Source organism: Coffea eugenioides, chromosome 7, assembly GCF_003713205.1.
Source record: "Coffea eugenioides isolate CCC68of chromosome 7, Ceug_1.0, whole genome shotgun sequence".
NCBI lineage: Eukaryota > Viridiplantae > Streptophyta > Magnoliopsida > Gentianales > Rubiaceae > Coffea > Coffea eugenioides.
Window position 1 is genome coordinate 34,961,263 of NC_040041.1, and position 16,874 is coordinate 34,978,136.

The following is a 16,874-nucleotide window of genomic DNA, read 5'->3' on the forward strand; positions in this document are numbered from 1 at the left end:
GGACACAAAGGAGCTTGTCTGACCTCTCGCTTTTGCTCTTGTTTTGCCCTTGACTTTTGTTGAGTGTCAAGAGCATGTTCAATGTTATTATAATTGAAATGATATTTGTACAAGTGTTATATGATACGTGAACTTGCCGAGGCAAGGGTGTAGTTTACCGCCTTCGTTCTCTCTCTCTCTTGATTAAATGATACTTGTTACATGAATGTGTATGATTTGCACTTGTACTCGAACGTATTTTAACTCGTTAGCACTGAACGACAGCATGTACCACACCTTATTCGGGTGGGAGGTGTCTCTCATATCGACTCAGTGCTATGATCAAATCTCTGAGCGGCAGCATGTACCACGCCCTAATCGGGTGGGAGGTGCCTCTCATACCGACTCAGAGCCATGAACAATTCTAAGTCGATTGGAGCGTTGTCTCATCGACCAATTATACTTGTGAGGACGCCCCAACCCATTGGCTAACCTCATAACTCGAGCCGACAAGGGCTTGGTCGAGAAGTTTGGTGAGGCTTGGGAAATGATATAGGTAGATCTTTTGAAATCTCGCTTGGCATACTCGAATAGTATCGCCACTACATGAATGTTTGGTTCCGGATCCGAGTGGGTGTTATGTTGAATGGAGGAAGTAAGTGAAGCGCTACGGTCATGTTACTTCTTGAGTTGACGGAGAGCCAACCCAAAATGGCGTGAATCGGTCGAGACGTGGAAATAGCTCCTGAGAGATCCTGTATCCTTCGATGTGTGTTTAATTCCTACTTGTGCACTCAAATGAAATTTCATGTGAACGTTGCTTTCAAATATATTATTTGATTGATTGGTGCTACTTGCTTGTTTGCTTAATTTTCTTGACTTCACTGAGCGTTAGCTCATCCCTTTAAGTTTGTTTTCCTTAACAGGCTTTGGAAGTGGAAGTTGGAGATTCTAGACTAGCGACTTCTGGTTGAAACTAGTACACTTTTGTATGATATTGGAGACTTTTAAAGTGTAAATTTTGTTATACTTGGGTAGTTTGGATTGTAATTGTAAATGGTATACTTGGGAGTTTTGGACTTGTATATTTGAAGTATCCCTAATCCTAAGTCTATGATTGACTTGTATATCTCGATTAAGCTTGTATAACTGCGTGAGTCCTAATGAGAGTTAGGCAGTCGTCCGGTTGATACCCTAGGGTTCGCCTTAGGGAAAGGTGGGGGCGTCACACACAGTGGTACAGAGCTACCCAGAAAAATAAGAGACAAATATGATAACTTTCTTCTCCACAGAGTGATTCCTCGATGAGATACCCCATCTGTCTTCAATTGCCACAACAGAAGTTGCTGGGAAACTGAGGTCACAACAATTAAAACCACATTAGTTGCTTTGATTTTAGAAGCACGTTATGCTTTCATTTTGCTTTGGATAATCTAGACAGGTTTAAAAGCTTCTATAGTTTGTGGGTGGATAAAATCAAGTTCGTGGAAATGGAGGTAAGAGTATTGGAAGTCATTTTCGCGTGTGTTAGAATTTGTAGGAGGAGGAGGAGAAACCATGAAGCACTTTTGGAGCATGCATATCAGGAAGACAAGGACAAAGGCAATACTACTAATGGCAATAATTAACAAAGTTACAGTATTAATTGGGAAAATGTACATTACTGATAAGGGGGAAAATTAGAGATGAATTGTTAGCAAAATAAACACCGCCAGGAAAAAAAATCACCGTAGAAGATGAAGGACGCTTTTTGGAAACAACAGTCGGCACACCTGGCCTTCTCTGCTGCAAATGTAATAGAGAAGAAGGCGGCGCCGCCGTGGGACATGGAGGTGGGTGCGGACAATAAAATAAGATTGTCGAAGCAATTGAAGAAAGAGCCAAAAGATAAAATAGTAAAAGAGAAGGAGAAAAGCTCCAGTACTCTATACACAATTAAAGAATGCTAGCCAAGTTGAACTAAACATTAATGTGAAAGCACGAGTTAATTATCCTTTAGTTGTTACTTCAACAAACTCTATACTTATCTATCAGTATTACATGTCCTTCATCAGAATCTGAAAAAATGAAGTATTCAAATATCTTATCATAAACCGACCGTAATTATATTCTAACACAGTTTGTGGGTTCATTTTCAGATGTATATCCAATTTCCATCATCTAACCATTGTTGACATTGAAAACTGCAACTGCAAGACTCATATACACCTTGACGCCAAATTATTCAGCCATGGGAACCAGTACTCCAGTTAACATCCCTTCTAAAATGAAGGCCTGGGTCTATGGCCAACATGGGAAACCCGAGGATGTCCTTGAGTTGGAATCTGAGGTTGATGTTCCTGACGTAAATGACAACCAGGTTTTGATCAAAGTACTTGCTGCGTCCCTGAATCCAATCGACTTCAAACGCATGGGTGGATCATTCAAGGCCACTGATTCTCCTCTACCGGTGAACCTCTATTTTTTTTTTTTTGGGAAAAAATTGATGTTTGTCTTAGTTACTGGATAGATAGTCCTTGTGTAGATTTATTGTGTTTTTTTGATCTGGTAGACTGTCGCTGGATACGATGTTGCAGGAGTGGTAGTTAGAGTTGGAAGCAAAGTGAAGGAATTCAAGGTTGGGGATGAAGTATACGGAGACATTCACGAGCAAGCCCACCACCCAAAGGATTGTGGGTCACTGACGGAGTACACTACAGTGGATGAGAAGGTACTAGCTCTGAAGCCCAAGAATTTGAGTTTTGCCGAGGCAGCTAGTCTTCCTCTTGCAGCTCAAACAGCATATGGGGGCCTTGAAAGCGCTGGGCTTTCAGCTGGTAAATCACTTCTTGTTCTGGGTGGTGCTGGTGGAGTTGGATCTTTCATCATTCAGGTATTTGATGTGTTTATTTTTTTCCCCTGGTTTTCCAGTAGTTTAAAACACCTAGTAAAAATCAGCTCTAATTGGTCAGTTCCAAAGAATTAGTGATAAATGGTAATTATTGAGAATCAATCAACAAAAAGCTGTAGCAGTACTATACTAAGTCATACTTGGCAGACCAAAAAAAAAACTACTTTACGATCAATTAAAAGTAGTTCTGAAGATTGACCTTTGATCAGGAGACAACGATAAGTCATAGTACTACCTAAATCCATGCATTGACTGAAATGATTTCTTGATCTGATGCAGCTGGCAAAGCATGTGTTTGGTGCATCCAAAGTGGCAGCAACTTCTAGCGCTGGGAAACTGGAGTTACTTAAAACCGTAGGAGCTGATTTGGCAATCGACTACAAGAACAACAAGTATGAAGATTTGGAAGAGAAATTTGATGTGGAATTTGATACCGTTGGTAAGAATGAATCCTAAGCAATCAAATTAATCTCTTGCTCCCTGTTTTCTGCAGCACGTAAAAGTTTTGATGCTAGTATTTAATTCTGCAGTGTGTGAAAATGAGCAGGTGAGAGTAGTAGGGGTATCAAGGCAGTAAAAGAAGGCGGAAGGGTGGTGACAATCTGGCCGGCTGGGCCAGTGGTTCCCCCTTCTTTCGTGTTTGTGGTCACTTCGACTGGCTCTGTCTTGAGCAAACTCAATCCTTACATAGAGGAGGGGAAGCTGAAGCCGGTGATTGACCCTAAAGGGCCATTCCCATTCTCTAACGCCATTGAAGCATTTTCCCATCTTCAAAGTGGCAGAGCTACCGACAAGGTGGCCATATATCCAATTCCCTGATTACGAATCGAATCATTGCCCTCTCCAATCCCTGGATGCATCACAGCCTTTTATTGAGAATAAATGCAATTGCTAATAATAATAAATGCAACTGCTAGTTCTGTTTAGTACGTGAAGAGTTTGCTAGTCCTATTTCTTTTTATAATTCTGTAACAAAGACGCCAAAACTTCTTTTTCTTTTTATAACTAGGGGACGAGTGCCCGGCATCGCGCGCGGTGTTTGGTGTTCATGGTTAAAGAAGATTTTTTTATTGGATAAATAATAGTATATTCTGATAAGAAATAATCATCAAATATGACAAAACTAATAATAATATATTCTAATTGCAGCACACATTTGTACACTTTATTTTATTAATGTTTTTGCAATTTTTACCATTTTCAAATGATCCCTATAGATGTCAGTTAAAAATCGCCCAAAATGAGACATAAGTTGTTTCAAACAAGGAAATATCCTACAATGGCTAGTTATAGCAACGTGTTAATTGCGCAAGTGTTAATATGTTTTTATGTTAATTGCACAATATAAGTCACAATTCAATTAAAGGTATCTATAACACTATTTCAGTAAGTACACCAACACACAAACTTATATAAGTTGTACTCAATGCAAAAATGGTTGCAAAATAATTCTATATTTTAGAAATATTCAGATATCTTCATAAATCAAAACTTTAAATATACCAAAATGAGAGTATTTTTGTAAATATACCCAAACATATATTGCCCTTAGTTGTATCAAAAGATTTAAAAAAAAATACACAACATTTCATATTTCCAAAAAGTCCCTATTCATGCGGTTGAAATTCAAACCTCCATTTGACTACAACTCATTCTTATATAGTATACTAGGAGGGGAATGCTCGCGCATCGCGCCGGTGTTTGGTGCTTATGGTTAAAGAAGATTTTACAGTAGTTCAAGCGAATATCAAAAAACTCACGCACACTGAGTAACAAAATATCTAATGTATACTAGGAGATGGAGAAGGAAATTATGCATGCTATCTTGCTCAGTTCATATATTTTGAAACAAACACTTGTATATGAGCTTTTCATTAACAAGACTAAATGAACTTTAAACAGATACCCAAACGATTCAGAGAATGGCAAATAAACAAAGTGATTATCCACTTAAAGATGCATCTACACAACATTCTTGTTGATGAAAGTAGCCAACTATGGTGGAGGCTTTTTGATCAAAGTAGCCAACATTCTTTTTGATCAAAGTAGCCAACATTCTTGTTGATCGAAACTTATTCCAACAAAACCACACCATTTAAATTGTATAGAACAACCAACTTTGTGGGGAAATAATAATATCAACATTAAATTGCGCTAATAGAGTATCCAATTTTGGAATGAAAGCATTTAGCTAACAACAGAAATTACGATTTTACAAAGCAAATCATACGTTTAAAAAAAAAAAAAAGAATGAAACCTCACCTCAAGTTGAACCACCAAGAATAACTTCACTAGAGAACCATATTGAAATCTAGAGTACAATAGCAATACAAATAAGTATTTACCAGAAGATGAAAGGAACATAACGGAAGAATGTGAAGGGGCAGACATTTGAAGAATTGAAGTTGAAACTAATGCTCAATCATAAATTCCTTAATAAACCACATTGTCCTTGCTTTAATTGAGATGAAAATGACGTTTGAAGTTCTTCAAGTTATAATAGCAAAGTAATAGTAATAATTGATTCAAACCAAAATGAATGTCTCTGCAAGGACATTTAAGTAATTACACCAATAAAGAAGCTATTGTGGGTTGTACCCATTGTAGAAAAGATGACCAAATAATCTCACATTCCCAAATTACCCAAACCTTTGAACAAATCAGCACTGCATCTTTTAGAATACAAGGACATTTCAGTAAACACAATAATACACATGCTATCTAAAGTAGTACCCAATACTATAACTACACTTAAAACCACCTCACAATCTCAAAATACCCCTACTCTTGCGGTTGAAATTCAAAACCATTCTTTAATCCAAAATCATTCTTATATAGTATAAGGAAATTCTTTGTCTGTAACTTTTGACTGCTTGAAAAGGCATTCATCCATTTCAAGTATGCCACATATCCACACGCGGCTCCCAAACTTTTTTCTTTTAATTCTTCTTTTTGTTATCCATCCAAACAAAGGAGTAAAATATACTTTATCTCGTGATTTAACAATTTTTTACATAACTCTCCTATGGTCAATTGATTTTTTATTTTTACAAATGAAAAATAACAAATAAGCAAAAATGTGTAAGATCAATTCAAAAATCCTAAATTTTGTAATATCTTCTTGGACAAGATTTACTGATCTAGTCCTTCTAATTCATCCACCAAATAAAAGAAAAGGTATTTCATAAAAAAATAAAAATTAATAAAATTATGAACAAATCTATCCAATATCTTAAATTAAACAAAGATGAGTTTAACTTTCCAAACTAAAAATCAAATTTGATAGGATTTGTAAAATTAACTCCCAAAAAAAGTAACAAAATCATGAATATGAAAACAAAAGATATAAGAGGAAACGAAAAACGAATATGCTTTTTTATCTATTGAGTTCAACTGTATTATCATTTTCACCATTGATAACGTATAAAAAGATAAAGATAAAATGGATGGGAAAAAAGAAAAAAGAGAAAAAAGGAGATGAGCGGGGCTTGTAGAGCGACTCCTAGAAGTGAAGAATCTTAGAGGAAGACGATTGAGGATTTCTTTAGTTTTTTGTTGGATTAGTCATTTTGCTTTTACATTCGGGTAACTAAGGGCTTTTTTAAATTTGAGAAAAAACGGCCCATCAACCAACTTAATTAGAGTAGCACACAATTAGTTGTAATTGTTGGGTTTTGATAGAATTCAAAATCTCAAAAAAGTGAGCAATCCATAAAAAAAAAGGGTCCAAGCTCCAAGTCAAATTTCAAAAACTGGACCTGACCAGTTTGGCCGATTCACTTGGCTTCATTCCAGTACAATGGTTTTGACTGATTTTTTAACTTTTATGGTTTCTCATAGAATTGGATTGATATCAGGGTCAATTCGCAGTTTGACCGATTGAATCGATTCGGTCCTTAAAACACTACATGTGATTTCAAAAGTTATGTATAATCTTTCGCAATTTGGACTTAATGTCAAAATGACATAAATAACCCAATATAATGGAAAACACGGAAATATTGATATTACCTTTGTTCAAAAATCAAAATAATTAAAGTGATTAAAATATATAAACATAATATGTATAACATTTTAATCCCTTATGATTTTGTGTTTTATCATATGATCCCTTATGGTTTAGTATTTTATCACATAATACTCTTGTGGTTTTCAAAATAGATAGATAATCTCCTTGTAGTTAACAAATAATTTTCAAATTTATATAAGGATATTTTTGACATTTTAGTTGACTCCGCTATAAAATGCAAATAATGACATTTTGATACTTTAGTTCAAACCATCAGAGAATTATGCATAACTTTTAAAACCGTTGGAAAATTATGTGAAAAATCGCTAAATCATAAAGGACTAAAATATAATTTAACAAGGAAAAGAAAAATCTCTCTTCTAACAGAATAATTGGATGTTCAGCGTCAGCCTTCACATTACCAACTTCTCCGATGTTATCTTTAAACTACCTTGACATTAGAAAAACATTTTGAGATGTCATTATTGGGGAGTACTGTCGGGTTGACTTTTTCCATTAGTAGAATCCGTGAGAGGAACGTAGATAACAATTGAAATTTCTTTCGAAATTTGCCAACCGTGCTGCAGAGAAACACATTCAGTCAGTGGGACATGCAGCAATTACCTCATGCTGTTAACAAAACAAAACAAAACAAAACAAAACAAAACAGAGCAAAAAAATGTACGAGCAAGTAAATTATCAATTTATTATGCGTAAATTACATATAACCTTCCAGTGATTTTGTCTATTACCACATGATCTTTTTAACATTTCAAAATTTTCATTTCACTCCACTATGATTTTATATAAAGTAAAAATTTGATGAAAAGTGGCCTATATAACGTCGTAAATTGAAATACCAATAGTGCCTTTATATTAATACTAAATCAATCAATGACTTAATTGCCTTATATAAAGTATATGGGGATTTCATGGAGAAATACAAAAATTATAGAGGATAAAATGGATATTTATACAAATCAGAAGAGAGTTACATGGAGATTAAAATTTTATTACACACATTTTTAGAGTGCATTTGATATAATGCCGTAATTGATTGTGTATTCCGTTCATTTTTCACTTTATATAAAACCATTGGAGGATGATGTGGCTATTTTAAAACCTAAAAAGAATCATCTGACATTATGTAAAATCATAGGGGATTATAAGTAATTTATTCAGTTATTATTCATAAATTCGGATTAGAAAGCACTTTACATGATGCTGTGCATCATATAATGCTATAACAAAGCATATAATGACGGATTAAATGCTATGTTGTAATTTTGGTGTGTATATTAATTTTGCGGCATGAAGCAAATAAAAATCTTCACTTCTTCTATACATAATAAAATTTCAATATTTGCTTTGGCTGCTGGAATCCAAGCACCAGCAATAATAGTTAGACCTCGAGCTCTTTAGCAATCCTCTCAAGCTCGCTTTGCCGCCATGATGCAAAATTGTTGCGCTTCTACAGGTCAAATGCAAGAGGGTAGTCCTCCATATCGTGATTCTGTGATCTCATTCTCATCTAAAGCCACATTGTCGCAACACAGCCTTCATACGGATCTTGCTGGCCCGTTTGAACGTCATGGCTGCCACCCAAAAAAAAAAAATCATTAGGAGAGTCCCAAAAAATGATGATGTCCTTCTTGATGTAATGTACTACTAATATCCAAAGTTAATTAAGTTACTTACCCAAGGTATGCTTTTGTCAGATACTTGAGCGACTTGCTAAGCTTGCTTGTTTTCATAAGTGGTGGATATTTGGCCATGTCCCTGCCAAAAAAATTTTTTTAAAAAAATTTCATAGGTGTCAAATTCTTTCTCTGCACTTGCTTCAACGACATTGCATCCCTCAGAAATTCTGGTCGAATTCCAGTTGCTTCATACCTGCAGAAGAAATTTTCACACTTCAAAGTCAGTCTCTAGAGTGCAATTCACTTTCTATGTGCCTATATATGTAGGATGTGAATTTGGACAATCTTTTTGTTGCGTCGTTACCTGTCGTTTGTGACGGGAAGTTGTGGTTTGACATGTGTATGAAAGATTATCCTTTCATACTCATCGATAGGGCAAAACTCTTTCACACAGATCTAAAGAACCATCACTGCCACGTCCAACCATTTTGCAAGCCAGGGCGACCACCTTTGCTCTACTGTTGTCAAGCTTGAATTCATCTTGTACGCCCAAATTAGTCCAACTGTTAGGAAATTAGTTAATTTCTTTTAGACAGGTTTCTTAATTTGTGTGAAAATAATTAGTTTCTTACTTGGTTTTAGTTACTTGAAAAAGTAACCAAGAAATTTCCTATTTTGTTTAAGATGTAGAGGTTATTTCCTATTCTGTACAAGTCTAGAAATTAGCACTGTTTTATGTTGTTATTTGGGTTTTGGCCAGATAATACTCACTATAAATAGGTGGGTTGACATACTATAAAGAGACAAACAAGAGTACACAAGAGCGACATGTAGCCTTATATATGGGGTGTGAGAGAGCGTTCTTGGGAGATGAGAGATAGTATACAAGGGTTGGATTTGGATTCAAGTTGTATTCTTGTATAGAGTTTTTCTTTTCATAATAAAGAACAGATTTCTCTTCTTGGACGTAGGCTTAATGGTAGAATCGAACTACGTTAAATATTATGTTTCGTTTATCTTTCATGCTTGTGGCTTCTTTCTTATTAAATTGTTGTATACTTGATATTTCAATAATCATGTGTTTCGTGCTTGGATCCTAACATAGACGATACAGAACCCTCTAAAAAAAGGGTCCAATAATTTCTACTACTGTTGTGTAATGGAAATGTGAATATATGATTGTTGAGTTTAATTGTTGATCTATACACTGTTTGAACGTGAGAATTGGCATGTTTCCCTGTGATTCCAGAATGCACTGTGACTGCTCTGGACTGCTACGCAAAGGAAACATTCCCGGCCCATGAAAATCCTCTACCCTCTGCTTTCGGGTGCGGTCCAGATTTTGCAATTCAAGTCGAACTAAACATTATTGTAAAAGCACTACTTAGTTATCCTTTTAGTTGTTAAACTACAACGAACTCTAAACTTAATCTATCTGTATTACGTGTACTAACTTGTCCTACGTAAGAATTTGCCAATACAATTGATGAGAGAAAAAATTAATTATATTATCATATGGTCATGAAATCGACCATAATTATATTCTACCACAGATTGCAAGGTCATTTTCAAATGCAAATCCAATTTCTACGAAAACAGCTAGATCGGACAAAAAATTGTAGCGATCATAAATATTTGTCCAATTTTTAAGCAATTTCATTGGGAGATCAAACTTGAATTTTATAGACAGAAGCCAAAATTCAGATTTGTAGGGAATCTGGCTATAGTAAAGAGTGTTCATGCAGATGGAAGGAAAAAGAAGAAAAAGAAAGCCTAAATTCATATTTATGGGGAATCTGGCAATAGTATGGAATGTTAATGCAGATGAAAGACAAACAAAAAATAGAGAATGTAAAAAACCCAGGCCAAGTTGAACTAAGCATTAGGGTAAGTTTCACAAAACCCATATGCTTTTGCACAACACTACGTGACTCTATTAAGGGCAAAATACACTTTACCCCCCTGTGATTTAGCGCTTTTTCATATACACATAACCCTCGTATGGTTTTAAAAGTCATTCATAAAATCCTCATGATTTGAATTAAAGTGTCAAAATGATAGAATTTGTATTAGGGTTAATCACACTTTATCCCCTTTAAGTATAGGTCGTTTCTCACTTTACCCCCCAACGTTTGTTTTTCCTCAGTTTATCCCCTCCGTCAGTACAACTAAGCAATTGCACCATTAAAAACTTCAAGATTTCGAAATTGCCATACGGAAAGGGCCGTTGGTTTTAGCTGACAAAATGCCCCTCAATGCTTTTAGCCTATTTTTTCCCTCAAAGAGCCGTTGGTTTTAGCCGTTGGTTAAGTTCTATAAAAGGTGGTATCTGATGGTTTGTAGCCAATTTTTCTCATACATTTTAGCAGATTCAAAAGTTCCTAATATTTTTCTTTGTCAACCAAAAGCATCATAAAAATGTCACAAAGTGGTTCAAATAACGTTGAAAGATCACCCCAAAAAATGTGTGGATGTGGTAAAGAGGCACCATTGTGCACCTCTTGGACACTTGAAAATCCGGGAAGAAGATTTTACGGCTGCTCAAATTACAATGTAAGAATTTTTCATTAATAATTTGTTATTATTGTCTTTAATTTTGTTCTATACCTGAATAAGTTAAAAAGAGTTTTAAACAACTATATTTTCTTTTTATTTAGAACCGACATGCATGTGGGCACTTTTCATGGGTAGATCCTGAAGTTTGTAACAAAACAAAAGAAGTAAGTTGTGACGCCCCGAAAGTATGAGTGTGAGAACCCGAAAATTTTCTAATTTTCAAGGGTTTATTTTATTTAATCGCCCGCCTTTTCTACATTTTCTTTATTAGAAAAATTCCCCAGATAAAGTTTATGAGCAAAAATAGTTTTAAAATGATTTTTCTAGTATCAGTTAGTTTTTGAGAAATTAAAAGCGTATTTTGGACGTGGGACCCGCTAGTGCGGTAAATGCATTATATTTTTGACAACTTGTTGGAATTTTGTATTAAATAATATTAATATTACAAGGTGTTAAGATATTTGTATTGGAGAGACAAAAAGATAAGTTTTACACCTAAATGTGACAAGTGTCACCATAAGATTTAGTCTTGAGTTTGACTACTATTCATAACTTTACCATTTAATTCAAATTGGCCCAAAAATCACTTCATTTTGCAAGCTTCTTGGCCGAATGTTCTTGCTCAAGAAAGAAAGAAAAGCTCTCAATTTCTTTCTTCTATTTCTTGCTCAATCTTCAAATCCAACCAATAAAACTCCAAATCATTCCATAAAATCTCTTTGCTAAGTGATCTTGAGGTGTTTTGTGGAGTTGTTTGGAAAGTTAAGGTGACTAGTTGCTATATCTCTTGTATTGCTAAGGTGAGTTGTGAAGAACCACTCTCCTTCCTCTAATGATGTTCAATTCATGATTGGTGGTGGTATAAGATGCACTTTTATGGATTATATCTTGATTTTGGTTGAATTGGTGAAGTTTTATAATTATTGGGGATTTTTCTGTTTTCATATGGATATGATTGTGTGGCTATCTATGATGATTGGAAATGGTTTATAATGATTCTAGAAGATGGAAAAAGTGGACAATTGCAATCAATTTCTGTTTTGGAAGAAATTTCAGAAAATTCGGTTTTGTGAAGGAACATTCTGTCCGAATTTATAGCTCATAGATAGAGGCCGAATTGGCCTTGGCTTAAAACATGAAAGTTGTAGGAAATGATATTTTAAAGGTGCCTACAAAATTTCAGATCAATCAGAGTAGTGTGGAATGAGAAAAGTCAAAATTACTATTGCTGTTCTGGTTTTACCCGAATGTAAGAATTGCGCCTGTAATTGGTTTTTTTGGCTGGAATTTCTTCTGAATTGGTTATTGAGGTCTTCTGATGAAATTTATCCCTGTTTCTTAGCTTTCAGTTGGTTTTGGAATTTCTGGATTTGGACTTGGAGAGCCTGAGTTATGATGTTTTCGCTAGAATATGTTTTGTGAATCTGTTTTTCTGATTCTGGTATAGTATCTTGCATTTTTGACCTGGTTACACTCGAAACTGGGTTGAGTGACCTTCTTCAATATTGTAGCCCTATCTCTAAGCTTCGAAACGGTGTATCTTGCACCTTCATCCGACAATCGTAACGCCTTTGGTGCCATTGCCGCAAAATGACGTCAAAACTATTTTTCTGGTTTTGAGCTTAACTTTCATTTCCGGACTTTTCCCTAGCTTGACTTGTACTAGTACTACTTGGAGCTTGCTGAATGGCTATTGGATGAACTTATTATTGTGTGTGTACCTTTGGGTTTGAATGAGAAATATAATGAAGCCGTGATGGCTGGAAAAGTTAGCAAATTCAGGGGAAGTGCTGTCCGAACTTTGAAAGGACTTGATTGCATTGAGTTTGTGATCTAAGACTTGGATTTGAGCAAGGCAATGATATATGATGGATGATTTCTGAGCCATGGAGGTGAGTGACTTCAAACTATTTCCAAAGTTAATTATGAACCGTTTCCTGCATTATTTACTTTTGAACTGTTTCCAAAGTTACTTTTGAACTGTTTTCTTGTCTTATTTACTTTTGACCTGTTTCCAAAGTTACTTTTGAACCGTTTTCTTGCATATCATGCGTGCTTGTATGTGAGTGATCAGGATTTCTGTGTAACTCAATACAAAAATGAGTTTACTATGAATGGGCACTTAGGCGAGGGTGTACTTTATCGCACTCGATCTAAACCCCATTAGTTGCTATTAATACCTGTGAAATATGATTTTTATGATTTGTTATAGAGCATTCATGGTTTGTGAATATTTGCAGAGCATTTATTGCTTGAACCAAAGCATTTATTGCTTGAACCAGAGCATTTATTGCTTGAGAGCATTTATTGCTTGAACCAGAGCATTTATTGCTTGAACCAGAGCATTTATTGCTTGAACCAGAGCATTTATTGCTTGAGAGCATTTATTGCTTGAACTAGAGCATTTATTGCTTGAAAAATATTTTAGAGCATTTATTGCTCGTGACTTGGGCAAGAGAAGTGAGCTGTGTAGCTCAGGATCTTAAGGGTCAACCAGTGATCAAACTCGACAAAAGAATTGGCTTGAGAGCCACCCGTATCCTTTTAATGAATGTTACTATCGCTTTCCATTGTAAATGTTTCTTGAATTCTTGATACTCCATATTTAATGTTTTGTAAATGTCGTAATTGTTTCTGGACTTATCATTTGATTTATGACATCATTGAAATGAACTATTGTTAAACCGATTTGATTACTGATTTTACTGGTTACTCACTGAGCTTTTAGCTCACCCCAAAAATATTTTTATTCCCCTTCACAGGGCTCGTGGCAAAGGAAGGCTGGTAGTACTTATTCACGTGGCTGGATGGCCTATATTTTGTACAGTTTGGATTTGGAATCATTTTATGTATAGTTGGGATTTGTTTCCGCTTCGCGTATGACATGTAATTATTGGAGAATTTGATGTAATATTTGAGATTTATTTTGTAATTCATTTGAGGATTGTAGTGAACGACTGAGTCCCGGCGAGAGCTGGGCAGGCGGCCCGCCGAACCCTCCGGTTCGCCCTAGGGGGAGGTGGGGCTGTCACATAAGTGCAGTGCTACAATCTAGACTGTCGGAGCAAAAAGATAAACTAATGTACTTGCAAAGGGAGCATGAAAAATTGGCAAATGAGCATGAAAAATTGAAAAGCAAATATGAAGCCTTAGAAACAGAAGTCTATGTCTTACAAGTTGAAAACCAACAGCTACAGCAACAATACATGATGTTCAAAGCTGCTCGATCTTCATCATGGAGAAAAACACTAGCCATTACATTTCTGATTGCTAGCATTATGTATATGTACTCTATTTCTGAACCAAAAGGCATGGAAAATTTGTTTTATCTACCATAGTTGTAAGCAAATATATATATGAAAGAAAATTATATTAAGTTAAAAGCATTTTGCACATCTGATTACATCTTAGTCTGCATGGCCACCCAAACACGGGCCATTTTAGTAGAACCTAACCAAAACATGATAGTAGAACATGTCCAAATAATGGCAAAAGAAAAACAACATAGGCCCATTTCTAACATTGTTGCAAAACAAGCAATCAAGTACTAGTAATGACAAAAACAGCAATATAATTTCACTGCACTACCCATTATCAGGTGTGCACACAACTGTTGAACGTCCAGTTGCAGTTGAAGATCCTTGGCCAGAGAACACTGCTTCTCCAAATCTAGTACTCTTGGTTTGAAGCTATAGTCATGGATAAGGGGTATCTTAGTGCATCAAACTACTACTAGGGTGGTAGCATGTAAACATAGTCAAAAGACTTGAACTCACCATTCCAGTTTTAGCAACACCTGAATTGCTTTTAGAACTTTCAGTTTTAGCATCACCCAAATTGGTTCTTGGGCTTTTAGTTGTTACTGTAGTTGTTGCTTTTGAACTTGTACTTGGTAAGTTGCTGGTAGCAACAGTAGTAGTTGTACTTAAATTGGCACCAGATGTAGGTGTTCTTGTCCACTATATCATCAATAGGAATAAATAAGTGAGCACGTATAAAATGGCCATGCATGCAGAATTTTAAAATGTAGGCTTACCAGTTGGGTTGGAGGGGATTGGCCAGTCTTTGAAGTACTTGGAATCTGCATAATAAAGGCAGTTTTTAATCAGTGTAAGTGTAACAAATTCAATTAGTTACATACAAATAAAAAAGGAACTCACTTGGTTAGAGTCAAATGGGATATATGTTTTACTTGTTGATACCCCTTGGCCATTCCAAAGTCCAATGCCACATAGTGGGCCATTGTTACGGTCTGAACCCCTACCCTTACCTTTGCCTGTACCTCTACCTCTCATTTTAGCTCTAGTTGGTGACGTGCGCGGAGTATACATATACAATTAAGCTCATCCTAATCAAGTTTTACATTTATAAACTCCTAAATACCCCACACGCGATTTATCGCAAGTATACGAATCGTGAGCGAGTATAGGGTATTAAGGGTCGATCCCACAAGGAAGATTGCAATTACCGGTACTACTAAAGCTTCTCTATTATTTAGACTATCAATGAATTATAACAAATTTTACCTACTCAAATTATACAAAATAGCAAATAAAAGCTCCTTGGGTTGTGGTATCCCTAACTACTCATGCAAGTGCTATATTTGGATCATTAATTACTACATTTAGGCTAATTATGGTGTAATTTCCTTATGCATTTGAATCCTACTTTCGTAGTGAATCAACTATACTCATAACTAATCCATACCTATTTTCATGGTTATGAAATTAGCTACAAGTTCATTTCTTCAATGAAATTACATGAAATGAATCACTAAAAACCACATAAGTGCACCTCTACTTTCGTGAGTGTACTCCCTATGTTTAGCACTTCTTGAACTAGTGTTAAATCTCAATTTTCATTGCAGAAACAACACCTTAGATAATCACAATTAATGGTACCAGATTAATCATGATTTCAAGAGCTAAAGTGCTAAATAACTTGCTCAAATCATAGCAGTCAAATAACCAAATAATAAACACTAACAATTATAGAAAGTTCAACCAAACCCAAGGTATAAACTTTAGAAACACATAATGAACACAAAATCCAGAACTTGTATATTAACTAAACTTGGAATCAAATACAAAAGATAAAGAGTTTGGAAGGAATACAACCCTTGTCACATGAGCTTTCTTCCTTGCCTTCTTCATCCTCCATCTTCATCCTAATCTAGATAATAAACAAGAATGGAAAAGCTACACTACTCTATACTAAGCTAAACTAACACTAGGGAGATGAAAGAGCTACATTTCTGCAGCTTCAAGCTTTCTCCCGTAGCTCTCTCTATTTTTCTGCTATGAACTCCCCATCTCTCCTTTTTTGCAATGAATTTGGCTATTTAATGATGAAAGGTGGTCAAGAAATGAGGATTACATCTCCCTTTTACAGCTGGGAATGTTTCTCACATGTCTAGCATCCAATGTGAGTTGGTGGAGGTGAAATTGAGTTTTACGCGTACAGAGCAGCCTTTTCTGACCAGTGATCCGAGCTGCTACAGTACCTCGGATCCGTATGGATCCGAGCTCGGATCCACTAACCCAGAAACAACCGAGGGTTCGGATGAATAGTGGATCCGAGTGTGGATCACTTGCTCTGTTTTTGGCCCAACTTCAACCAATCTTTTCTTGATGTTAGAGGCTGAACCAGCTCATGTCTAAAACACGAAAGTTGTAGCCTTTTGAGTTATCTTTCTAATGCATCAAGAATCACCTCATTTGGATCTGTGTAGGCTGAGATATGACTGAAATACCCTTGCCTGCTCATTGCCCTGTTCCAGTTTCGACCAGTAGAAATTTGC

The 16,874-nt window shown here is 35.7% G+C and overlaps 1 protein-coding gene and 1 pseudogene across 1 annotated transcript; one reads left to right on the forward strand and one right to left on the reverse strand.

Moving 5' to 3' along the window:
* The first annotated feature begins 2,224 nt into the window (after positions 1–2,224).
* LOC113778835 (2-methylene-furan-3-one reductase-like) lies at positions 2,225–3,688 on the forward strand. Its single transcript, XM_027324337.1, has 4 exons — positions 2,225–2,428; positions 2,531–2,851; positions 3,149–3,308; positions 3,417–3,688. The coding sequence occupies exons 1-4, from the start codon at positions 2,246–2,248 to the stop codon at positions 3,686–3,688; spliced, it is 936 nt and encodes a 311-aa protein (XP_027180138.1). The 5' UTR covers positions 2,225–2,245.
* A 4,546-nt stretch (positions 3,689–8,234) lies between these two features.
* Positions 8,235–15,317, reverse strand: LOC113777287 (annotated as a pseudogene).
* Positions 15,318–16,874: the final 1,557 nt, after the last annotated feature.

Excerpts from the sequence above, each read along its gene's own strand:
- LOC113778835 (XM_027324337.1), top strand. The coding sequence starts at position 2,246 with ATGAAGGCCTGGGTCTATGGCCAACATGGGAAACCCGAGGATGTCCTT. Across the intron at positions 2,429-2,530 it reads CCACTGATTCTCCTCTACCG|ACTGTCGCTGGATACGATGT; the intron begins GTGAACCTCTAT and ends TTGATCTGGTAG. Across the intron at positions 2,852-3,148 it reads TTGGATCTTTCATCATTCAG|CTGGCAAAGCATGTGTTTGG; the intron begins GTATTTGATGTG and ends GATCTGATGCAG.